The sequence below is a fragment of the Corapipo altera genome, unplaced genomic scaffold, assembly GCF_003945725.1.
Source record: "Corapipo altera isolate COAL_440 unplaced genomic scaffold, ASM394572v1 1, whole genome shotgun sequence".
In the NCBI taxonomy this organism is placed as follows: domain Eukaryota; kingdom Metazoa; phylum Chordata; class Aves; order Passeriformes; family Pipridae; genus Corapipo; species Corapipo altera.
In genome coordinates this window covers 6,828,634-6,855,039 of record NW_020884873.1, presented here as the reverse complement: position 1 = coordinate 6,855,039, position 26,406 = coordinate 6,828,634, and the positions used below count along the sequence as shown (strand labels likewise).

At 48.3% G+C, this 26,406-nt stretch overlaps 1 protein-coding gene across 1 annotated transcript in view; it reads right to left on the bottom strand.

The window, feature by feature from the left end:
- Nucleotides 1-20,251, bottom strand: part of LOC113954930 (sodium- and chloride-dependent GABA transporter 1-like) — a 37,321-nt gene extending 17,070 nt beyond the window's left edge. The window contains exons 1-4 of the mRNA XM_027659884.1: nucleotides 19,332-20,251; nucleotides 7,681-8,027; nucleotides 2,373-2,504; nucleotides 1,635-1,735 (exon numbers count right to left, since the gene is read on the bottom strand). Of these exons, the coding sequence (XP_027515685.1) occupies nucleotides 1,635-1,735; nucleotides 2,373-2,504; nucleotides 7,681-7,921 (474 nt within the window). The 5' untranslated portion in view covers nucleotides 7,922-8,027; nucleotides 19,332-20,251. The remainder of the gene's footprint in view (nucleotides 1-1,634; nucleotides 1,736-2,372; nucleotides 2,505-7,680; nucleotides 8,028-19,331) is intronic.
- Nucleotides 20,252-26,406: the final 6,155 nt, after the last annotated feature.

The following is a 26,406-nucleotide window of genomic DNA, read 5'->3' as shown; positions in this document are numbered from 1 at the left end:
GAAACGAGGTGATTTCCCTCTGCAGCTAAGACCTTGGTCTCCATCTCAACAAAGATCTAAGAAGATGTTTGTATCCATCACTATTCATCCACGAACACCAACCTCTTTAGAAATATTATCTGCGTTTTAAGTGTTTTGTGGCATCAGTGCCTTTAAGTGCTGCCTTCAGTGCTCCGCCTGAATCAGTTCATTCCAGGAGACAACACCTTCTAACGTGCTGGTTTGGCAGAAGGGTGGCTCTTGTAAGGGAGTGAGGGACATTTGGTGGCCACCCAGGCTGCTCCACCCACATGATGATTTCACTGAAAAATGCTAACTGCACTGAAGCAAAGGCAGCCCTTCAAACAAGTGCTTTGCGCATCAGAGGAGCTGCACAGCTCTTACAAGGAGGGGCAGGCTGGGGGGCAGTTTGTTGCTGCTCCATTTCCTCTGAATTTCAGAGGACAGAAACTGCAGAAGGCTCCTATTATATATGAAGCTTGGCTCCTATTATAGTTCAAAATACTCCTACTCAAATTTAGGAGGGACAGGGGGCCGACATCAGCCTAGGTTTTTTATTTGTACCTTGGTTCCTTTTGGGAATTTAGAATTATCTCTGGTAAAAGAAAACATCTTGAGCCAAATACTTGGACCTGTCTGCATACATATGAGCACTGTCGGCAACTGGGTCTGTGAATGTACCAAAGCCTCATCTTGCCCAGGGATGGGTAGACCTTTGTTCATTTGGGAATCCTCTGAGGGTGCATCTATTCATCCATAACCTACAATTTTGTTCTAGATCCAGGACCCTACAGTGACACGTGGTTTTGGGCGTAGAAGCACAGTGGGGAATGCCAAACAGAATAATTCAGCAAAAGTCTTGATAGATATTTGAAATTTTGCTGAAACAAAAAGTAAAACTGGATGTACAGCATCATAACAGCATTTCATGGTTGTATCTAAATTAAATTTAAAAAGATCCCATTTGAACCATGTCATTGTTGTCTATAAGGGTGCAGGTTGCTCAGAGAGTTATGTTAAGGAAAATCTTCCCGGTTTCTGGGTTGAAATTAATCATTCATCTACCAAGAAGTTGATACCAAGAAGTAATTCTAACCTTGTATGGTAGAAGACCCTGCTATGGGAGAGGAACCCACTATACACCATAACATCAAAGCACATGCTAAGGGAACATCACAGGCAGAGGTCTAATTGATTTCTCAATCATTTTCCCAGCAGAACAAAATCCCCCAGATTTCATTTATCAAGAAAAGAGTGAATAAGAACTAATTAAGGTCAGGACTAAGTCCTGGGAAAGACCCCGTTGTAACAAAACCAGTTATGGAAATGTGTAGCTCTTAGGTTTGAGCAGCTCTAGAAATACAACAGAAACACAGGGTGAGTTTTAAAAGACTGATGTGAGCAGGGAACAGTACTAAGAGAGGGGATGGGACTGTCCCCTCCAGAGGACCATCCTCTTAAGAGGCAACATCAGTACCAATCAACACTACAAAACTGCCCCCAGGGCTGATGAACCTCTTCAGGAAGGGTCCAGCAGTGCCTGTTTTGTGGCACAAACCACTCATCCCCCACAAAGCAGGAGTGAGGACCCAGAACACAGCCAATGCCGTGCTGCAGATACGCCTGTGACTCACCGCAGTGAAAGAGTTGAAGAGATAGTAGAGAGCCCAGGCAATGATGACAATGTAATAGATGTTCAGCCAGAAGGAGAGAACCATAGCTGCCAGTCCCACTCCTGCAAATGAAGGCAGAGAGCAGCATCAGTTCAGGTCTCCAGTACCCGAGTGAGTTCACAGGCACCACAGCAAGTTTTTTGGTAGAACTAGAAAAAGTGAATTAGCTCATCAGCCCGGGGTGTGCTACAGTTGCGCTGTGAGGGGGTCAGCAAGGGAGGCTCATTCCCTCTCGTCTCTCACCCGTCCATTCGCACAGGGAGAACAGTGCTACCTTTCAGTCTGCTATGGGTTCTTTAGGGACAGAGCCCCATGAAAACAGGATCTGGTCACTTCCCTTGCAGAATTGCACTTTCCCACATTCAAGGCATTTCTAAATCACCACTGGTTTCCAGAATACAGTTACTCCAGGCCCGGCAACAGGTTCATGCCCCCTCTTTACAGCTTTCCCATCCAATTAAGGTAAGCCTACATAGGGAGGCTTTATGCCTTGTCACCACACAAGACTGCTCAAACAGAGCATAGTGATGTTAATAACTGCAGACATCAGAGCCAAGGACAGTTGGATAATGACAGAGGGGAAAAACCACTCCCCTCACCTGCCACCCCATCCCAGACCCAAGGGATTTGCTGATTTCCTCCTCAAACCTTTAATGAAATCTGTAGTTACGTGCCATTGGTTTCACAAACACACAGTACCTTTAAACATGGGTGCCAATCTCCAGACTCCCAGTCCACCGACAGAGGTATACTGGCCCAGAGCAGTTTCCAGAAGGAAAAGAGGAATCCCAGCAAACACCAGTGTCAGGAAATAGGGGATGAGGAAGGCCCCTGAAAGAAGGAGCAGTGTTATCAGACAGCTCCCTCTTTTACCATGAAGCAAATACCTCCAGCTGCAGTTTCTTGCTCCACAGCACCCACGTGAAGAGGAGCAGCCTTGCTTGGAGACGACAGTTTCCAACTGGAGTTGGTGTGTTCCATGAGTCTCCCACTGAGATCACCACTGCTTTACCCTTATCTGTTCCTATCACAATGGGTATTTATGTATCCTGTGTACATATACACTGGCATCACTAGCTATGCAATGCCAGTCTCACTTTGTTGTTAGCTATTAGGCAGTGCTAAACCCAATCTGACAACAAACCCAAAACTTGGACGCTGACATTGGTAACGTTCTTGTTGATGCTTTCTGTCTTACCTGCAGCAGCTTCCAGTTCTTCAGCTCAAGGGAAAAGTGCACAGGAATATCTAGCATTGGCCACTGTTCTCTTTTTTTATAGCTATTTCAGTCTTTTAAGAAAACTGTGACAAAGACTGTATTTTTTCTCATAACAGTGCTATATACCTACCATCCATGTTTTAGGCTTTACCCTTAGAATTCCTGGTAAAAATATTACTTTTCTCTATGGCCCTGTGGAAATCTCTTCACTATAAACAAGGTAGTGCAGCCATTCACTAGAGATATTACTGGCACTGAGTTATAAGAAGAGGGAATAGAATAGGAGAGCCTTGCTGTGTGATTTGAAGGCTGTACATGTTCAGGTCATCCTGACATTTAGGACTTGGGACAAAGCTCATTTTCCACCTTTCTCATGCATGTGCTGGAGCATGCCATCATCCCTGAGGAGGACAAGCTCTGGCTGGGGACAGAGTGGGGACACTCAGTTTGCTCAGAAGCAGCTGGCCATGTTTGGGACAGCACTGGTTACTGCATTAGCCGAAGGGCTGAGCTGTCAGTACGAGTCTTCTTCTCCAGATAATAGTGGGAAAGCAAACACGGAGCCAGAGAGCAAAGCCACTCCGGAGAGCTGCGGCCCAGCTTGCACCTGGCAGAGTCAGGCTCCAGCAGCTGCTCTCTGAGGGTAGGGACGCAGTGAGGCACAGCCAGGGATGCTGGCTCAGGGGACACCCAGCTGGGGACGCCTGCCTGCCAAGCAGGGAGCTGAGCCCAGCTGGGAGAGGCAGGTGCCAGCACCCGGCATGGGAATCTGCGGGAGGCAGCATGCAAGAGGAGCTGGCAGTAGGTGGTGGGGAGGAAACACTCTCTGGGCCAGCAGCTCGATGACCGTGAGCCTGAATCACAAGCTGGCATGGAAGCACAGGCTCTCAGCTTCACCAGCAGCCTGGCAAAGAGGAGAGAGAAGCTTTGAGCAGCGCTGCACACTCAGCATCCTCCCTCGTGTTCTTGCTGGCCACGACAGGCTGCAAGGTCCACTCCCCTTAGGAGCCATGCAGGAGGACATGGATCCTGCCACCCTGCCACTGTGGAGTTTGGAGGCTGAGTTTATCAGCAGTGCAAGTGCCTGCCTCGCTTCTGTGCAAGCAACTAATGAAATTTGGTCACAGCCCTGATAATCCTGCATTTTTCATGCACAGTAGGCCAGGAAGGTTTGTAGATGAAAGTTTTATGAGACTATTGAGAAAAAAAACAACAGATGAACTTTTGGACACAGGTCTTTTGTCCTGGCCTAACAAAAATCCTCGAGAATATTGGAAAATCTGCAATCCAGGGCACTGGTAACAGCCCCAGGTGCTGTACAGCCAGAGTGGAAATCAGTTCTAAAATCTGTACCTAAAGTCTGCAGGCCTCTGCCTAAATCCTTGGCACAGAGAGAAAGCAATGGTCTTTAATCCCTGGCCCTGGATGAGCTGCCAAAAGGTCTGGTTCAGATCCTGAGCCTGCTACAAATGGTCGTGTGTGACCTTGTGAGAATACCAGCTTGTCTCCAAAGTCCATGGAGTTAAAGGGGTGATGGTGCTGGTCCTGCCCTGCCTGCTCAGAGCACTGATTCTTGGAGGCACGGAAGGATCATACAGTGCTTGGCACCCACTGAGCAGCCCCAAATCTGCCTGCAGTCACCAGTTCCTAATGACATAAAGCAAGGAATAACAATTAATCCTTAAACAAGGAACACTGCCCATGAATCAAAAGTTGAGCATTACAGGCTGTTACATGCCATTAGTTCAAGTCTCAGTGTGCAAAAGAGGAATGCATGATGCTTATTTAAAGAATTGCTTTTCTCTCAAGTTATTCAAGCTCAGGATCTCACAGACAATTTTTAGCCGCATTTAGAGTGAATTTAGGGTCTGGTAAAACCCTGTTGAGATCAGAAGGAATGCATGAGGTTAGAAATCGGTGTAGAGGCTGGAGGGTTAGTCACATCTGGGCACATCCAGCTGTGTGCAGAGCCCAGCAGGGAGCCCAGCCATCAGTTTGGGCGAAGCCTGCCCCCCGTAGCGGGCGGGCCGTGCGCTGGGCTGCCGTGCCCTGGGCTCCCTGCGCCGAGCAAACCAGCCGTGAGCCGATGCAACGTGACAGCGGTAAGTGAGACGACAATATTTCCATTCAGTTCAATTTGCCTGTGCGTAATGGAAGCAGCCCACACGACCGCGCTCTGAGCAGCGCACATGCAGGACGCTAAAATTAGAGTCCCACCCACAGTCTGCTCTGCTCCGGAGGCGCCTCCGTCGGGGCAGAGCCAAGGCGGTGCCCACCCGATTGCGAATCAGATGCCGTGAGACCCTGCCTCGCATCGGCTCCCGCTGACGCTTTCGTGCGTCAGCTCTCCCGCCTGTCTCCAGCATCGGCAGCCTCCACTTGCCGCTCATTATTGCCGGCTGTGGGAACAGTCGTGCCTGCGAACAGCCAGACCTGGTAGGGGTGAGAGGGATGAGGGATCCGGAGCGCCGCGGACGGCACGAAGCGGCAGGCGAGGCAGGGTGTTTGGGAGGGGTCAGGCACCGATCCCTGCCTTTCCTCGGTCTGGCGTTCCTGCTCACAGCCGGCTGGTCCCTCTGCACGCCTGGAGCTGCCGGGGCAGAGATCACCCTGCGTGCCACTGCTCATGCTAATAATAGTGCTCCACACCTCCACAGCATCCTCTGTCCTAGGTTCTCAGCTGATTTTATAAATAGGGCTTCACACCACCCTTCATCTAATTATATGTATTGTCACCCCCACCTTTATGTGTGAGGAAACAGCCATAGGCATCACAGATCCAGTGTGAGATTTGAGATGACACAGCAGCCACAGGGCAGATACTGGCTGGTGCTGGGACTTAGCCACGGGGCTAATGCTGTGTGAGGAGGGTTGGCAGTCAGGTGGCTAGATAAAGGTGACAAATCCACACCGTGGCTCTGACATTGGTGGCACAGGTTCCCCTAGGAAGGCCATAAACCTCACTCAGCTCAGCTGCATATTCATGCCTCTGCACAAAACTCAAAGAAGATGTGGATGTCCCATCCCTAGAAGTGTTCATGGCCAGGTTGGATGTGTCTTTGAGCAACCTGGTCTAGGGAAAAGTGTCCCTGCCCTTGGCAGATAGGTGGGAACTATATGATCTTTAAGGTCCCTTCCAACCTATGATTCTATGATCTTTAGCATCCCTTCCAACTCGAATCATCCTATGATTCTATACTTCTATGAAAACAACATACTCCATTAAAATCTTCTTGTCAAAATTGATAAATGTCTGATCTCCTGCTGGAACTCACTTCACATGCTTCAGAGAAAGAGCCAAGATACCCTTAAATGCCATGGAGTTACATGGACAGACTGCTTCAGGGAGCAGTCCTAGAAGCAGACCCTTCTCCTCTTTTCCAGGGTTGGAGGAGAAGAGCATCCTACACTACCTGCAACATGGACAGTAGAAGTGGATTTGAGTCATGAGAATCAAAGGCAAAAGGAAAATAAAAACGACATGGAGAAGAAGCACGAGAAACCCTCAGAGCAGCATGAATGAATGTGGCACCAAGGACAGCGACTCTGGGCAGGGAAGAGCTAAGAGGGAGGCAAACAGCCATGTGGGAAGAGCAGCAGGTGATACTAAAACTATATATACAGCCTTAAAGGGGAGGAAAAGGGGTTTGGAGTTGTGCGGGAAGTCTGAGAAATGGTTCAAGGAGGTGAGCAGCTCTTCAAGGTGCAGGAGGAAGGTTATTTTGGTAACAGGCACAAACGATAGGAGAGCTGGGCATGGAGTGAGGAGAAGAAAGAGCCTCTTTTCTACTAACACCAGCCCATACTATCCTCCCAAAAAGCATCTCCCTGGCAAGGCTGAAGAAATAGCACTATTTTAGAGGGGAGCTGAGGCACAGGAATTTATTTTCTGACTTGATCCAAGACATGCAGAAAGTCTGTAGCTGGGCAGGGAGCTGATGAGCCAGATCTCTTGATTCCTAGCCCAGCAGTGTTTCCCCATCTGCCTGCCTTTCTCTAGCCTTCCAATGGTTTGGCAAAGCCTCAGCAGATGATGGTAAGGAAAGGATGTAGTGGTGCAATAATAAAGAGAATAAAAAGTAGCTGGTGTTAGCTGTCTGCAGAAGAGGGCACTGCTACCAGCTACATCCCACTGTAAGTGGGATCTGCATCCTTTGCCAGCTTCCTTCTTGTCTTATGCCTCTGTTTTCCAGGCCTTAGGATGGAGATAATAACTGTGACCCTTCTCGCAGCACTCTAGTAAGTCAAAGCTCATTTCCTTCCATAGATGATGACACGTCATTGTGTGTACATGTACATAAGTACACTTGTTTGTATATATGTCTACACAGCCCTGCTATGATCCATGCAAAGCTTCTAATCAGAACTCCTTAGACATGTGATCCAAACTCACATGAAAAACTGTTATCCCTTGAGAATACACTAGGTTGAGGAGAACCTCACCATTAGCAGGTTTCCCTGGGAGCGCCCCAGCATCCAGCTGGGTGCCTATGTGCATAGTCCTCCTTGTAAATAAATGAGGACAGTCTTTTCTGTAGCCCTGCAAATCTGGATTGCAAAAGCTTGACAGAACTCAAACTTCTTGTTTCATTTCTTTGTACGGCTTCTTCCCAGCTTGCACTTGCTAGTTAAGCCCACAGATCTGAGAACTAGTTTCCTGACAAGTTAATAACTCACATCATGAGGGAGAGCTCTCAGCTGGAGGATCAACCCAGACACACCAAACCAAAGCCTGTTCAGGGACAAGGCTGCTCAGGAATGGATGCAGGCATGGTGTGTTTCTCTTACCTCCTCCATTCTTGCCACAGAGATAAGGGAAGCGCCAGACGTTGCCCAGACCGATAGCATAGCCCACACAGGACAGCAAGAAGTCAAATTTCCCCTTCCAGGAACCTCTATCTGGGAGCTCCTTCTTCTTCTTCTTAGTGCTCACAACCTCAGGGGTGATGGGCTCTGGCTCCTCCAGGGCTGCCTGCTTCACCTCGGAGGGAGAGTTCAGCTCCACAGAGGGGTTGTCCATCTTGCCCATGGTGACTCAGATGTGTGGCCACTCTTGCCGAGGGGCCAGAGGAGCAGGAAGGGCAGCTTCTGCCTTGGGCGAGCACGGATGAAATGGGAAGCACTGGGCAAAGCTCCTGATGAGAGAGAAAGAATCCTGTGTCAGTGTAGTGGACTTAGGGGAGGGTCTTGCTGGCTCTGAGGCGGACTCACTGGGTAGACTGGTGCACATCAGTGCAGCCTATCCATGCCTCCCTGTTTTCTCCGGAGAGAAGGAATTTTGCCTTGCTCGAAGCTGCCCTTCTGAGGAGTTGTGCCCATATAGATTGCTAACAACAGACTCAGACCTGGTTGTTACCAGTACATAACAAACCCTTCAACTCTCATCTTATCTCCTTCTCATCCCAGTGCTCTGGGAAAGCTCCTGGACCAGTACACATGCAGAGAAATCACAGCCTGTGGATGATCCAGCATAGAGCAGTCCAGGCATGTCTGAGTGACAGTGGAAAGGGGCATGGTGGAGGTGCCACATCTCCCAGGTCTGGGTCCCAAAACTGAGTGCATCAGCCACGGAGCCATGTGAGAGATGGCGTGCCCTAAGGAGTACATAACCCTCACACCAAAACAATTCAGAAAGAGAGCAAGAGCAGGCTGTGTTATTTAGACCTGTGTCTAAAACAATATTGCACTTGTGTCTTGAAAACTAAGTGCAGTTCTCCCTTCCTGTTGCAGAAGCTATTGCAAAGTCAGAAAAAGACATGGAGGAGAGACAAAAGGATGCTTAAAAGTGTGGAGCATCTTCCACGCCACAAGATGCTAAAAGAGATAGGGTCCATTGTCCTGTGGAAGAGGTAACTGACAGGGGCCTATAAATGTATCAGTGTCATAGAATATGAGTATTCACCATTTCTGACATAAGAACCACAAGAGATTGAACCAAGACAGTGGGTGGTAGGTTCAAAGAGGTCAAAAGGGGATATTTCACAAAATGTGCAGCTATTGAGTAAGACTCTCCACTGCAGAACATGACGGATGCTGAGAGTTTACATGACTTCAAAAAGGAAATTAAGGGGAAAAATAATGGAAGGAAAAATCCACCAGGATCTACCACTGCAGTTCAGGAAAACCCTGAGCTGTAAGTTATTGGAGGTTGAGGGACTCTTCCAAGGAAATAACACTTCCTACTTTTCCTGTTTGTATCCTCTCCCCTCAGCATCTGCCCTCAGCCAGAACAAAAGACAGGGGACTGGCATGGTCCTCCACCAGGGACCATGAGGGTGACTAGTACTACAGTCTCCCAGAGAAGTCTGTTGACAAAAACATTCCCAGACATACATATTGGAAAACAAAAACAACAAAAAACCCCACCAAAAGCAAAGCAAAGCAAAGTAAACCAAACAACCCCCCCTCAAAGACCACTCCCCCACACAAAACAAATAAAAAAGAGAGACAGAAGAAGAAAGGAAAAAAAAAGAAAAAACAAGATGATATAACATAAAACACAGCAACACTGTGAAGATATGTCCTGCTCTAGCAGTTAAAGTCGGCTTTGCTTGAGCTTCTTACTATCAACAGTCTTGTCTCCTAAGTAAACAGTACCCATTTATCCCATGGGATGTTTGGAGGACTCATTAATTAGAGTTTCTGAAGTGTCCTGGACAGAGATGGTCTCCCAAGTCCAGGCTCAATGTCAGTATTGACTTCTGCTTACTACAAGGGGTACTCCATGATTACAGCAGATGGATTTCCTTCCCCCACAGAATTCACGGCTGAGATTAGGAAAACTGTATGAACTGTGAAGGGAATGGCTGAATCAGAGAAAAGCCCCCTGCAATTCATTGTGGTAAGTCAGTGGAGAAGCCAGAAATCTCTTTGCTGTGGGATGAAGGCTGTAACCAAACCCTCTGAGCTATGGAGCCCACACTGAGCCTCACAACTCCTCTAGCCCAAGGATGATTGCAGGTCAGTCCAGCAGTAAGTGGCAGCATGAAAATGCTTTCTGGGGAGAAGAGTCCATTCCACAGAGCCCATGAGACAGATGCCAGAAGTATTGCAGGATACCCAGAGCAAAGGCTTTGGTGAATAGATCCCATTTCTGTCCTACACCTTGTGATAGCATTGTCATACCAGCTCCTGGCTCCTCAGTAAGGCAGGGAGCAAAAGGATTTTAAAGAACATGTAGGAGGAAAGTAAAATAAAGACAATTTATAAATCAAAACAGAAGAAATAGCATGAAAACCCCTGGGAAGAATTCAGAGCTGGGCTAAGTTAGGATAATTAGCTATGCCTGGAGACATAACAAATTAGAGTCAGCAGAAGCCATTTTGACTTTTTTTTTCCTGAGACAAAAAACAGTAGGTAAGCTGCTATCTTAAAAAAGTATGTATATATCCTGTGCTCTTTTCTCTGTTCCTGTTGCCACAATTCTGGAGAGATACTGCAGCCAGATAACCACACCTCGTATTTCATATTCTTGGGGTAGGATGATAGAGGAGCAGCAGACCATACTGGCAATTTCTTCTTACCTGAGAAGTGAGGTCCTTCATCTCCAGCTCAGAAAGAATAAGCTATATTTACAGAAGTTTCTCCACAGTCAAGAAACTGAAAAACAGTCAAGAGGACCCACTGAAGATTCATCTCACCTACTGTCCTGTCTCTTACAGTGATGGATGATTAGGGCAGAAGAGCTCATGCATGTCCCACAGCCCGGCTGTGCCATGTCCTTCCCCAGACATATAGCCTTGACCAGGAAAAATACAGGCATCGGTTGCTCCAGGCTAAGTGTTTGACTCCTGTGTTTAGACACCAGCTCACACGCTAGACAAGTGGTCCTACTGCAACAAAATGCACCAGCCTCTCCACTTATCTATGTAGGTCTCCTCCAGCACAAGCACAGGCTCTGTCCTGTGCTGACAGCCTAGAGAGAGCAGAGTCAGTTCAGCAGCTGTCATGTCAGATTATTTGTTCTGAAAAGCACACGGCGCTTTGGGCACAGTAAAATGCCTGAAGGACTCAAAATGATAATCAATAAGAGCAGAGCTACAAGCTGGAGGTGGGCTCTGCTTCACAAGGACTTGAAAACAAGGTCAAAGAGTTCAAACATGACACTACAGCAGGTTTCTCATTCGGCTTCTTCCAAATACACCATATTCTGAAGCCAGGACTTTCAAAGCAATCAGTGAAAGCTAGCACCATAAATCCCTGGCAGCAAAGGAGTGAGTTGTGTTTCACTGGGTTGTGCAGAAGGCCTGGTCTTCTCCTCCTCAAGTCAATAAAAACAATTGCCAACGCCCTCCGTGGGTGCAGAGCCAGGCTGAAACACATTTTGGAAAACAGTCCTTCCCCTTCTCTTTTTTGAGGGATTTTGCTTCAAATAAGAAAATAGCACTGAAAAAGTATTACCTCCACTTGAAACGCTGCCACCTGAAACTGCTAACAACAGTGACCTTTTTACTTTTCCCTGCTTCAGCATGAAATATTAACAATCTCCTCAAATTTGACAGAAACCAAAAATTTCGAGGGCATAAAATTGCCTGAACTGAAACAGCAAAATGACCTATGGAAACGTGTGTAAGAAATACTTTCACACACATCTCCACCTCTTATTTTTCAGTGCCTTAACAGCCACACAAATCGCTTCTGACCCATGCAGGTAGAGCCACAATTAGTTTAATTACACAGTGCAGGCTGTTGTTCAGTCAATTAGACTTTTCCTTCCATCCACACCATTTTAATGACAGCCAAGTAGCCCCAAGGCTCTTGCATCTTGTTTAGAGCCGTGACCAGCCGATCAGGGCACAGGCAGACTCTCGGTCGATTTTCTGCTCGCTGCAGCAGCAACATATGCTTGAGCTTCCCACATCCGTGAAAGCTGGAGGGTCTGGGGAAAAGCCCTCCATGGGAGTCTGAGGTTGCTGGCAAGGTGCTGGCCCCATGTGGAAGCCACTCAGGGCTGGAGCATTGCTGTCCTGTCCAGCTGGGTCAGGCAGACAGGACTTGTGTTTCACAGCCCTCTCCATGTTCTGCCCAAGAGGGAGCCACTGCAGTCACTCAACCTTTCATCTCCCTTCCCCAGAAGACAGGCAATTGCTTGGTCCCAGGAGAAGTCAGCACTCACAGAGGATGTGAGAATAAAGTAAATCAGTTCTCCTGGGTGGTGGAGCTGCTGGGTGGCCTCCACCTCCACTCCGTTTTACACCCTCTTGTATAAGATCTAGGTTGTTGATGCCCAGGTCTGACCTGCAGCTCCTGCCCAATGTCCCTCTTCCACCAGCAGCCCGGGGTCACCCACATTGTTCCTAATAATGTGGCAGGTGAGGTTGGCACCACACCAGAACCCTATCCACATGAGCAGAGGGGGCAATTGGAGCATGAGCCACATTTCATAAACCAGTAAACGAAGGGAACATCTGCGTGAGGTCAGAATACATCTTTCAGCCCCCAGCCTTGATCCCAAGAGGGCTATGGCAGTCCCTCTAAGCCATGAAAAAACAGGTGAAGAACTGCTGAGCTTCTGGTGCTGGTTGCATCCTGCCATGCAGCCTCTTTGCCAAGGAGCACCTTCCTTCTGTTACACATTCAGGAGGAATGGGGTCAACTATTCCAATACCCTCCCTGTCTCCAGATGCCCACTTGAATCTCCTCTGGCTCCTCATCCCTCGGGGAGAAGTGGGCTAAGATCTTGCTCTGGGCCACAGATTGTTCTTCACTCACCACTGCTGCTCTCACCTGGGTGTCTGGGGCTGCCTTACGTTCTCCCTAAGGAAAGCAGAGTTTTGTGCATTTTTTGAATGATGCAAATGATGCAGCCTCTGAGCCATTTTAGTGCTCTCATTTAAAGCTCATCCTGGCGCCTCAGAAGCTTCCCCAGGAAGCAGAGAGATGACAGGACTCTTCCTTGGCTCCTGCATACTGTCCTGACGCAGCCCAAGCCACCACAGCAGGAAGAGGATCAAGGCCAGGCCACATCCTGCTCCCTTCATGGCAGTCTCGGAGCAGACTGCAGGCTTCCAGATTGGGAGAGACAGACAAGTGGCTTAAAGGCATCCCTGTCTCCATCCTCCTCAGCAAAAGTACCACATTAAAAAGATTAAAGGCCTATTTCTGCTCATTTTAAATGTGCTGATTAAATTTAAAAGTGTTTTCCTTTTCTTATGTAGTGCAAGCTGTCACGCTGGGATGCCAGTTTCATGATGTTGGTAGTTTATACAGCTTTGCTATGTTGTTCTTTTGCCCTGCCTGAAGCAACACGGACATTTTTAGCCCAGCTTTCTTCTACAAAGACCCATCTCTCTGTTCCCAGTTACTTTTTGAGTTCACTGGTGAGTTTCACCCATGCTCAAAAAAGAAGAACAGCCATCAAAGATATCAAGTTCCTCGAGAAGTAGGGAATGGAGAGAGAGAAGAGCCTCAGGTTAGTGCTCCTTCAGAGGAAGGGCAGTGGGAAGATCCCCAGAGTGCCCTGCTATGCATCAGGCAGGAGCCAGGCAGTGTGCACAGAGCCAGGGAGGAGGGAGGCAGCTCCTAGGAGGGCAGCCTGGAAACACAGGAGACAGGCAGAAGATCTGAGGATGGGGTAGAGTGGGGGACTAGAAAGGCAGCAAACAGTGCCATAAGGGAACTGTCATCAGAGGTGGAGGTATAAAAGGACATTATGAAGAGAAAATCAGGTATCATTAGTTCTGCTGAGCAAAAAAAAACCCAACTCACTATTTCTCTTCTAAGACAGAAGCTGCTGTTTTGCACTTATTTCTCTGCTTTTTTCTGTACACACAGCACCAGAATAACATTCATTGGCCTCCTCTACCTGCTTTGTTCCTTGCAAAGGCACAACACCACTCCAGGGAGGCTAATGGAAAAAACCTTCCCAGTGCCTTCAGTGAGAACATCACTGGGACAGAAATACCTAGAAATGAACACAGAGAGGGCAATTTCAGATTTCTAACTTGCCTTGTACCTCCTGTGCCCTTTCATGACAGCCCAGCATGTTGTACAGGCACTGCCACCATGATGTGGGCAGGCATCCCTGCTGGCCTCTTCTCCCTTTCCCCCAGAGAGGCTGCACTGCCACAGCTCAGCTGATGCAGTCTGAGTTACTGCTCACACTGACCACTACCTTACCAAAGCTGTGTCTCTGAGCTAAGATTTTAGCACAAATCCTGATCTGCAGCAACATTCTCAGTGAGACCATGGTCTTCACAGAGGTAAACTTCTCTGTCTTGCCAGGACTCACGAGTACTGTGCAAAAGGCACGGCTATGCAATATGTGAGAGTGAAGAAATTATAACTTCTTACACATAGAGCTGGATTTGATGTACCTCCAGAGACGCTGCAAGTAATGTCAGTGCTTATTTGCTGTATTTGGCTTGGTATGCTTTGGGATTTTTTTTCAGGTGATTTTTTTTTTTTTATGAAGTCATTGAGCAGAGCAAATTGAATAATATTAGTCTTGCAATGGAATGTGATGAACTTCACTGTGACCAAGGTCACAGCAGCTACTGAGCACCTCGTTCAGAACATGGCACCTGTGAAAGTGCCTATCACCACTCTGGCACATGTAATTCAGCTCTGAGAAAGGCTACAGCTTCAGCACGCAGAGCATAACATTGTTTTCCTGCTGCAGCATAGCCAAGCCAAAGAGAAAATCTGTGTCCACTTTCAGATGCCAAATTGTTTGTTCTCCTTCTCCATGAAACCGGAGAGATAATTGTGCTCCAGAGTCCTGAGGCTGCTGCAAGGCTCCCTTTGTTCGTGTGCTTTTTTGGGGTGGAAAATAGAGAACAGCAGAGCCAGCTGCCTCTGCAGGAACCATGCAACAGCATTGCTAGCCTCCAGCCCCTTGGCTGAGGTTTTCCTCAAAATAGCCCAGAAAATGTGCTCATTACCCAGTAAGAGCACCATCCCCTGCTGTCTAGGATCAACCTGCAACTAGCTGGGCATTATTGTCTGTACTACTTAAACATTCAGATCTTCTCCTCACCCTACTTCTTGTGCTAAGCTTGATACAGCAGTGCAGAAGGAGCAGCTCTTCCCTCAGGAATCAGGATATCAGGAGATAAGGCAGATCAAGGAAAGGCTGTTGTTCCTGTTGCCTTGGCAGGAGACTAGAGCCAGATCTCACACATCCAGTGTGTGTACCAGGCTGCAGATCCTGACCCTCCTGGGTCAGGGATAGCCTTTACTTCACGAGCGTCTCCACGGAGGCAGGCACGGCACTCACTTGCTCTATCCCCAGCAAACAGGACCCAGTGTTGTGGAGACGTCCACCCCAGTATAAGGATATTAGTTGCTTGTTTCTTGTGTCCATTAAGCTTCTTCAGAAGAAAACACATTTCCAGCTGCAGGTCTTCAGCCTGACTTTCGTTCTCTCAACAAAATCCCAAACTGTTGCAGAGCTTCTCATGCAGGGAGAAGAACTGAAATTAAATGTGCTTGAGGTCTCCACCAGATACTGGCAGAAACACAGCAAGGTCACCAGCAAACTGAGGAGCCTTTGATATCCATGCTGCAGCTCCAAGAAGCACTCACAGGAGATGGGGAGCAGGGAGACGGTAGGAGGGGAGAGAGGAGATGTGTGGACGAGTTTGACCAGAAGACAGAGGTGAGATGGGGAGGCCTTCGTGGAGGGAGTGAGTCACCTCCTTCGGGGTCACAGTCTCTTGGAGACAGATAGTAAGGAAAGGCACAAACACAGTCCCCAGAAACATCTCAGCAGCTGTACAGGCAGGGAAGCTGAACTCCACTGCCACAGACCACCAGAGCTTGCAGGGCCTCTGCAAAGGGGTGCCCAGAGCCTGAAATACTGTGTTTCGAGTTGATCCTTGGGGCTGCAGTGCATTAGGATGGGAAGGGCTGTTCCAGCCCCAGGGGAGGGGCAGCTGAACCCATGCCCGTTGTGTGCATATCGCCTAACCCATCCCCTGAGTCCTACCCACTGGAGACCCTCCCCAGGGAAACTGGGTTTTCACATAAGTCCTGATACAGCATCTTTACGGAGCCATCATTTGTGCTCACTACATCTCTCCCCAGCCCACAGGTAATTTAAGAAGCCCCCAGTACCATTTTTGGGTGATATTTTGGGACTGTCACCTTTCCCCTCACTCTGCCTGGTAGCACCAGCTCCCCAAATGGAAGCAGGGGGCTGCTCACCCAGCAGGGAAAGGAGCAGCACCTGCAGGTCCTCCCCAGCCACCCCCACTGCAGCATGTGGGGATTGATGGCTCCTACCCCATTTCTCCACTGCAGCAGAAACAGCCTCCCCAGACCAAGATTTTGCTCATAGTGAGGAGGTTTTGGAAGTTGGTTCCTGCACCTGCCTGTTAACACCAAGGGGAATCCAGTTAGCTCTGCATGGTAGTGACAGATGGGAAAAATGCTGCCTTCCCAGCAACTGCTGTCTTTCTTGACCAAGGGGACATTGCAATGGCAATGGCAACTGACAGAAGAAATTTAGGCATAACAGTTGGTGCAGCTGTGGGTAAACCATAGACAACACCTGCTCCTGCTTTGGGCACCATGCCCACCTCACACTGCCCCAGCTGAGCGCCAGGCAGGCAGATCTGCTCCCATTTGCTCACCTTTCCAGCACCTTTTGGGAGGCAGAAGCCATCCTGCATCCTGCCTTGTCCTCAGGGTGCTGCACCCCTCAGCCCTATCCAAGTCAGTGTGGATGAAAGAGAGCTCAGCACCTGTAGCAGCTCTTTCCCAGGGATGCTCATGTGGGCATCCCCACCACTGCTGAAACGTTCCCTTCCATGACCCCAGTGCTCATACCTCCAGACCAGACACTGCTGTCCCAGTGATGTCCCAGTGTCCTCACGGTGCCAGCCAGTGGTGGGTCCTTGGGGTGCGTGGAGCTGCTCACGGAGACACCAGCCCAGGGATGCACACACTGACCTGCTCCCACAAGCAGAGCAGAGCTATGAGCCCCTCCTGCCGCAGGGCCCTTCTCCTCTGCCTCACCCCACACAGCTCCTCAGTGCCCATATCGACGAGCCCTTAATGAGCTTTGAGCTCACGTCCAGTCAAATCAACACCCTGCATGTCTCGGGTGTGGGGGCAGGGGACCCACAGCCACTGGAAAATCACACAGGCTCCAAGGGCATGGGCAGGAGGGAGGGCAGAAGGACAAAGGGCTTGGAGCCAAAGAAAGGGGGAGTCAGCAGGTGAGTGGGTTACAAGGAGTTGGTTGCACCCATGTTGCTGCAGCAGGTCCCGCAAGGATGGCTGCAGCAGTACATAAGAGGCCGTGCTGCAGTTGCTGTGCACACCTCTTGCCCTCTATGTTTGTGTTTGGACAGTGTCTCCACCATTCTCTGCAAGTAGGGCTGGCTGCATCCACGCTGAGGATGCAGAGGAAGGAAGGCTGGGTCTCTCTGCCCATGAGCTTCTCCTGCTTTCACACAGCCCTGTCTGACACAGCCCTTGCACAGGGCCAGGCTTGCAACAGTGCAGCCCTGGGAAGGGGGAACAGGGCAGGCAGGGTTTAGGAGGTATAGCCACAAAGGACACTGTGGTGTCACCGGTCAGGTGCATTACTGGCTGTGGGTCAGGCTTCTGGGGTGGAGGGGGCAGCCACAGGAAGAGGGATACTTCTCATTTGAAGTGTCAGGTACCATCCATCAGCCAAGGAAAGGAGCCACATGTGAATGACCAGTTGCTTCATGTGTAAATCCTGTCATTGTCTCTAAAAGGGGTTGTGTGGGACCTCTGTTTCCCTTTCCTTTTTCTTTCTGGGGCTCAAGACAATGTGTATCCACTGGGAGTACAGAGAAGTTGCTCTCAAAAGCAACACATGGGAGCTGCCAGCTCTGTCTCATTAGGGGCAGCATCGACAGAGGGGCAGGGGAAGGAGCCCAGGTGAATCAAAGTACAATTCTCCCCAGAGATTGTTGGTGAAAACATCTTTGCACTGCACCAGCTCCTGTCTTTGTGTGAAAGCAGAGCTAGGGACACTTAAATTAAGGACAAGTACATTTAGCGGCTTTCAGTTCTGCAGAGACAACATGGTGACCTGGATTCCTCCTGTACCCCCCCACACATGTACAAGGGCTTGTTTCACCCCACTCGTGACATTGCACCAGCTCCCTGGGTGCTCAGGTGGGTTGAGGGTACTGTGCCAATACCCCACTTTTTATTCCTTGTTATCAAAACTCACGTTCTTTAAAGGTCCCCCCTGTCCCCTTAGAGCAGGCAATCACACCATAACCCACCACAGCTAAACCTAGCAGAGTTCATCTGCCAAAGCCCTTAACTCATACGGATGGGAGGGAAAACATGCTGCCTTACAGCTTTGTTGAGGTTGCTGCTCATGGTCCCATCTACATCTATGCTAATATCTTGTCAATGGGTTATGTTTAAGGAACACATTTCAGGCTAAGTGGTCCCTGGAGGAACATAGATGAGGCAGTAAGACTCCCACCAGGTTATTTTGGCCATTAAAGGAGAAAGACAGTGGTGCCAGGAAGGTTGGCAAGCCTGGAGAGAGGGAAAATGGAGAAAGGAAACTGTTTTTACTGGGTAAACCCAAGGGAGCGGGGGGTGGGTTGAGAGCTGAGTGGGAGGATTGTACACAGTCTGGAGGCATCTTGACAAACAGGAATCCTCTCTGAGCTGAAGCAAATGCAGTGAGTGGTATTCCCTCTGAGAGTGGGTCTTACAGAACACCCTGATCCCTCTCCTTTTTCAGGGAGCCTGTGTCCCTCACATCATTCTGTGAGCTTATGAACCTCTTATTTATCAGCAGTAAAATCAAAAGAGAAGTAAACCACATCTGTCTCAGAAATCTTTCCTTTAGACTCTTGTCTGGGATAAAAAACCAGCCAGTGAAAATGTTGTGCTGACCTTGCTCCCTGGAAACCTCATTCTGTATCTCTGCAAATGAGCACAGCCTGCACCGGCCAGACCTGCATGGACAGGGAGCATGTAGGGCAGAACAGGGAAATCATTACTGCCTGTTGTGCCATGGAGCACTGCTGGAATTGCTGCCAGATGAATCCTGCAGGAGCAAGATCAAGCCCCAAGCCTGGAGAGCTTTTTCTGTAGCAGAGGGGTTGGAACTAGGTGTTAAAACTAAGGTCCCTTTCAATCCAAACCATTCTGTGTTTGTCTGAATCACAACTCTTGGTGAAAGTAGAACTGGCAGAGGTATGCCTCCCTTGTCCCATGGGAAGTGTGCAGGCACAGCCCTGGATGTGCTGGACCATGTAGGAGGCTCAGCTCCCTCTTGTCTGCCCAGCTTTCTTTGCAGTTGCCACGGGGCCCAAGCCAGGAAAGGGCTTTTTTAGTGTAATGCCATGTTACCAATTAGATTTCCTTTGCCCAAACCAACCAAATTAGAGCTGGTACCTGCAGGTAGTTTCAGTGAGGAGCCAGAAGCAAAGACCCTGGCCTCCTTTTGTCACAATTAATGAAACTTCAGGTACCAAGATATTGTAACTCACACTTTTCTGAGCCTGGCATTAGCCCATCCATCACTGTTCCCTCTTGGTCTTCAATCTCCCCTCAAGCCCGGTTGCTGATGTGACACCTCCTAAAATAAAAAGACAGAGAGAGACAGCAGCAGTTTGCTTGCAGGGTAGGTGCAGATCTCAGGCCTGAGGGAATCAGTCTGTTATATGTGTTCTTCACAGTCCTCCACACAGTCCACGCTGAGGAACACCTGAGAATTGCAGTGGGTCAACTGGAAACACCAGTTACCATAGGAAGCACATGCTTTACTGGAAGCACAGCAAACCATCACCCCACCTCATGCACTTCTGCTCTGGGGAGAAAAAAGGCCAGAAAGTAGCCATTTCCACTGAAGGAATAACAACTGAATTTAAAAGCAATGAGTGTTTTCTGTATCGCATTTGTTGTGCGAGTTAGAGGCAGAAGCAGGCAGTGAGTATCAAAGGCACTGGAGAGCAAGAATGTCTCTCAGCATCAGTCTGAGCATCACCTTCTTTTCCAGAAGAAAAGGAAGTGTGACCAAGAAAAGAAGAGACTCTATGGATATTTCATACTTGGCAAGAACTAGACATGGACTGGTGAGCCCAAATGGATTTCAGAACATGCCTTAGAAGAGAAGCAGAATTTGTTTGAAAAGATGGGATTTGGAGCTGCTCTCTTGGTTGTTGTCCATAAACATTCACGAAACTAAATTTTGATTCACCAGTGTGTTCTCAGAAAATGGGATCTTGGCAGGTAATCAGAAAAATACTCACTGGCTTCAGTATTTGCATTTGAATCGTTTGGGCTGCCACCTCCAAAGCTTTTGGTTGCTTGGGAAGTATCCAGCAAAAGAGCCCAACCCCACCACATAATCTGTGTGAGTAAACATAAGTACAAAGAGTGTTTTCTGAATAACAGCTATTGGACACGATGACAGCGGTGAAAGCAGCCAAATAATCAGGCTAGACATCTCTTGGTTTAAAATTCATTTGCAAAAATCATTAACACAATCATTGTAAAATAAGCAGCAGTATAATCACTTGAGGATAATTTTCAAAGAGGAATAGGGCTGCACTCATTCAAAAGGGCTGTTATGAGATACAAGGCTGCCTGGCTCTGACTAAGCCACTAAGTCCACCACCTCCAAAGGGAAGCAAAGACGGTCAGCACATCAGGGCTCCCAGGCATTGCTTTTTCGAGCCCAGCCCAAGGCCTGATCTTCTCCTCTGCTTTTTTGAGCCCAGTTTAAGGCATGGTCTTCTCCTCTGCAACCTCAGCAATCCCACCAACCTGCAGTGGGGGCCAAGCTGGCCAGCCTCCTTCCTCCCTGAGCCAGCTCAAAGCTCAGGTCTGGTCTGACTCCTGCCACCAAACCCATCCTCCCTCAGTGGTGGTCAGTAGGGAATAGACAGGGAAAATATGTAAGATCAGGGTAGGAAAAGCAGGACAATTCCTTGTGCTCAATCCTGCCAAATTCCACCCACAGGTGCTCCACATGACTCCCAACACAGGGGACCTGTTGAAGACTTCTCTGGTGGGATCTAGGGTTGCTTTGCCACCAGTGGCTGCACTATTGATACCCAGTAACACAATCACATGCCAGCCTCACTGGCCTCTTCTTCCCAGGAAAGAAATTCAGCTTCTCCTGATCTTGGCCACCCTGTGTAATCACTCCCAGTCAAGTTGGGATGAGCCAGTCCTATGGCATAGGAAAAGGTCTTGCCCCATGTGTTTATAGCCCTCCACAGGCTGCCAGCCACGTTGCTGGGGGTCACAGCTTCTATGAAATATCCTTTCCCTGGAAACTTGTCCAATACTTTTCACAGATAGTACTTTTATTTACAATTACCTTCAGCCACTGGTATTAAATCTACATTTATGCTGCTTGCCCCTGCAGCTGCTAGGAGCCCTTGGGAGCAATTTCATCTGGAGATGACTTATTTCAAAGACTGGGCATTTTTAAATCACTCCTGCTGCCAGCAGCACAAACAAAACAGAACACGGTGAAGGAATAAAAAATGTAAAAGAAATATGGCAAGAACAAAGCTGAAAATAAATACAAGAAAAGAAAAGGAATTACCACCCCTTGAGGAGATTAAAAGTGACCTGCAAAAGAAAAATAGATTGGGTTGGAGCACTTCTGTTCAGGGCTCACCTATTCATCTTTTTCCCCTGGAATACTCTGGAGACAGGGAGAACTAGTGAGATAATGTCACTGGATATACCGGCAGTAAGACTTCGTCAATGGTGAAACAGCCAAGTTCTGTTAAGCTCAGTGGTTTTTCCGTTGTTTGTCCTGTGCACCTCACCTTAACTCATGTGGCTGAGAAACACCTGGGAGAAAAACTTTGTCTGCTAAATATTTATCAGCACTGACCTTTCAGTCAGCAAGCAAGACCTGAAGGACCAAGGGTTCCCCAGCACAAAATGAAGAAGATCAATCTGACAAGTCCTGGGAGAAGAGGGGATATTAGGTAGAAGAGAAAAAAAAGGCCACTAAAATAAAATCCATGCATTCAAAGGGGTCATAATAGCATTTTCCCTACTCTTTCTTTCAATTAAGGGCCTGTATCTCCAGTTCATGTGGCTAGAATTCTACTAGCTGTATGACTATTTTTTCCATTTGATTGAAATAAGTAGGGCTGTACACGTGGAAATTTCTGAGAGAAGAGAAACACACTGCTACACATGGCGTAGCACGTCTGGGACTTCTGTCAACTACTGAAGCACGGTGAAAGCCGAGCCCTCTGCACCCTCACGTCTGCTTCCTCAGCTGCAGCACAGCTGGAGGTGGTGCTTGAGGACGGCCCACACCCGTGGGTAGCCCAGCCTGTCCTCTGATGGGGCTGACACCTACAGCATCTCACCGTGACACAGACTCAGTTTCCTGCCGGGCAAACCAGACCTGAGCTGCCCTTCCAAGGCGTGAGGTTTAATTACCAGCGCCCACCTCCTGGCAGCTGCCAGAGAGCTCTCGAGCTGATTGCTGGTTGGTCTCGAAGCACTGGTGAGAATAAGGCACCTTCCTGTGGGCTTCCAGCTTTCTCCAGAGGTGCTCCAAAGGCCAGAGAACCCAGAGTGCAAGAATGCCTGGGGTCTAGGTGGCACAGGGACACTGGGGTTCCCAGGTGGCCCCAGAGGCCATGTACCACTGGTGTCCATGGTGGGATTTGGGAGCAGATTCTAAGTGTGGCAGAGCCTCCTCTTGCCCTCATCTTTCCAGCTGTCTTCCCTGCCACAGGAGTATCTGAGTGGAACTGGGTGTCCAGTATCCCTGTGATATGCACCTCCTGCCCAGCACACTGACAAGGAGCACAAGGCCCTGGGAATCAGAAGCGAGTGACATTAGGGACCCCAGTCATGGGATTTCTGCAGGGAAAAGGACTTCTGGTAGGACTTGTGTAACAGCAGTACCTACCCACTGCAGGGTGTTCCCTTAGGTCTTGCCTACCCATAACTAACTGGTGTTGCCCATCTAAATCAAAACAAATTAGGCTAAATTAAACCAGAGCAGCCCACTTTGAAACCATTATTCCAGTTTAAAGACCATTTGGGTAATAAGTGGACATAGTCACGTTGATGAAAGTGGGCCTGTATCTGCAGAGTGTTTTGATAAATGTAGCTAAAAAACCTGATCATCTTTCTGTCAGTGAAACTGCTGTCACAAGGGACTGGGAAGATTTAGCTCTATTGCTTCTAATCCATCAAAACCAGTGTGAAAAGTAACATGGTGTTCAACTTAGCTCAAACTTGATCCTGATGGAATTAATATAAATTAAAATTCGTGTGAATGGAACATAAATAGAAGCATCCTCACATACTCTGGAAGATTTAACTGAAATCACATACTCTGTTAAACCAACCTAACTTTAAAGTCAATGTGCCCTTAGGTCTAGTTACATCATTGGTGTAGCTCACATGATTTTTTTTCCCTCTTTATTAAGAGGCTTATGCTGATATAAAAGCTCTGAGGTAGACACTTTAAATCAGCATAAGTACAGTTATACTGATGCAGCTTATGCCACTTCCCAGTACAATTGTATGGCAATGCTTTCCTACAGGGAGAAGCCTTATTGCACAGCTGCGTTTGACCTCAAAAACACAGGAGTGGGGGAAAAAAAGTGATAGATGTGGAGGAAAAATAGGACAGATTTGGATATGAGATGCAAACCAGGGCACATTACCAACAGAGGCAGCATAACCGCTGCCCACCACAGGTGCTCCATCATGATAAGTACATGGGCCTTGGGACCAAAGCAGAAGGAAGAGCAAAGGCCTGGCTTCTCTGTGAAGTGCCACAGAGGTGCAACCTCATTTATCACCACATAGGAAGCAACGCTGCTTGCACTGAGAGGGAAAATGCCTCCAGCCTGGAGCCATGCTGCTGCTCACCCATGTGATTCACACAAGCAGAACTAGCCCTTGTTTGCAGCAATTGAGTTTCACCCCCTCCAGGGAAATTGCTCCTATCGATAGGATCGGACAGTGGGAAATTGCTTTGCCATTGTTCGATGTGTCTTACGTCAGCTTGCCTGAGGGACTTCAGACAGAACAGCCAGAAGGTGCTGCTCACAGTTCTGCCCACAGTAAAACACCCTTCCCTTCCTTCCAGAGAGGGAAGAAGTTTTGGAAAGTTTTACCAAGATTACAAGTTACCTCCGCTTACAGTTGAAGTCCAGAAGCTCACAAACTCAAAACACCAGCAGCCACACATTTACTCACCAGCCTCTGTCACAACATCACAGAAGTGATGTAATTAAGACAAAACCTACCAAAGCATAATTCCCCCAGATGCCATAACACACACACAGACACACACCCATGTGGAGATCTGGAACATCTCAGGTCAGTATCTATAACTTTCCAAAAGGGACCAGTCCCTTTTGCCTTTTCCTTCTTCACCTGAAACCTCACGGGTGCACAAAGACCAAACAGCAAAGGTTTTGCTGCTGCCTCACCTGACCATAGGCCATTGCAAATGCTTGGAGAGACCCCTCAGAAGTAGTGATGCAGGTCAGCATCCTCCTGCCCTACTCCCAGCTGCCCAGCTCCAACTGCTTGGAGACAAGGAAAGCAAGAAAGTAGGACTGAGCTCAACAATCCCCAAAAGCAAGGGAAATGCCACCCCATGTCTTGAACTGCAAAAGAGCCTGAGCCGGGTGTCTTACTGAAAATAATGTAAAATATTAAGGCACCAAATCGTAGAATCATAGAATAGAATCATAGAATCAGCTGGGTTGGAAGGGACCTCCAAGATCATCAAGTCCAACCCTTGATCCACTACCACCGTAGTTACTTCCAAAAGCTGGATCTTTTAACTGTGAGCTGTGGCAGGTAACTCATAAAAACAAACAAACAAACAAAAAACCCCACAAAAAACAAAACAAACAAACAAAAACAAACAAAAACCCCCCAACAACAGCAACAAAAAAAAAAAAAAGAAAATTAATTCCGAGTATTTTCCCAACTTATTGCTGTAAAATCAATATGTTCTGAAAGTATTCATATATCCTCTGCCCACAGGCTCTGAAAAAACTAACTGTGTCTGACCACACTGCTCACCCATGTGGAGACACACACTCCCACACTTGGGCCCCTGGACAAGGAGGTTTACAGGTCAGGATGACTGGAAGCTGATCCTGGTCTTCTGTCTTACTTGGCTGGCAGCTTATGCTTGAGGTAAGGTGTAAACAAGGTGTAAAGCTGAGCCTTGCAAAAGCCTTTTGGAGTGGGAGAGCCCAATGCTGGTGATGAGAGACAAACACACATGGGATAGGATTGCATGGGGCATGGGAGAGAGAATTCCACCCTGATACATGGCTGGTATATACATCACACCAGTGCAAGTGGAGCTATGCTCACCTAGCCTGTCTCGGCTATTCATACCTCATTCAAAAGCATAGCACAGAAAACTAACACTGCCAAGGTATGTTTTCCCCAAAGTTATGAGATTAAGCCTCAGCATCAGGCCAGTTCCCACTGTCAGACTGCCTCCCGCCATCCCAGCTAACCCAGAGGCTAACCCAGGGTTACTGATTTATACTGCTGTACCTTGCCACTGGTGGGATATGTCTTCAGCAGCTCCTGGGCCCCCTTGTGTGCTGCTTGCAGCACCTCTGCTTCTGGAGAGCCTGGTCAAGAAAAACCGGGCTACAGTTCTCAGGTCATCCTCCCCTCAAAGCTAGTGCATGGGGAGGCAAGTTTATGTTGCACAACGTGGCAGTGGCCCTCCTCCAGGATATGGGAAAGCGACAGGTTGCTTTTATGATTGGGGGTGGGTTTATTCCTTCATGAGAAAAAGAAGCTTATTTCATCTCCTGTTGAAAATACGAGGTCGAGAAAGGCACCAGATGGCCTGTAATCTCTCATCTTTCTCCAGAGACCACTATCTATACCATGGTACAACAAAAGCTGCACACTCGATAAAGCATGTTTTGGAAAAGTTTAGTGGCCACTGGCAAATAATGATTCAGTGAGAGCACGCCTCCAGTCCAGAGCAGCCATCCCAGCCAGCTAGAGGGATAGAGCTCCCCATCCTGGCTGTAACCCAGGCTGGGCAGGAAACGATTCTACTGCCTGTAAAACAACAACAACAACCACCACCACCAAAACAGGAGAAAAAAAATCAAAAGACCATTTCACAGAATGGTCTTGGCATGTCACCAAAAGCAAGACAGGATGGAATTGCCCACAACTGGCTTTGCACAGACATAGATAGCATTTCTCCCTAGGAATCCCTCTCCTGTCCACAGAGCTTTCCAAGCTCAAGCTTGACAAACTGGAACAGATAGCTCTGAAAATACATGTCCCCCTTTGCAGTCGTGGGTCAGGGATTCAAAACAGACCCAGGATCGTGCTCCAAAAGCAGTTGAGGAGGGAGGGCTTATTCTGGGTTTAAAAACAACACAAAGCAAAACAATCTCCCCACTGCCACCTCAAGCACTGTTAAGAGACATTTCTTCTCTTCCCTTGGCCCCAGCAAGAGGTTCAGGAATAAAGACTTGCACTTTAAAGCCCCAGCCCTCCCCTGCAGCCCTGCATAGGGAACTGGATAGCAGCATATGCACATCTACTCAGCCTCTCGAG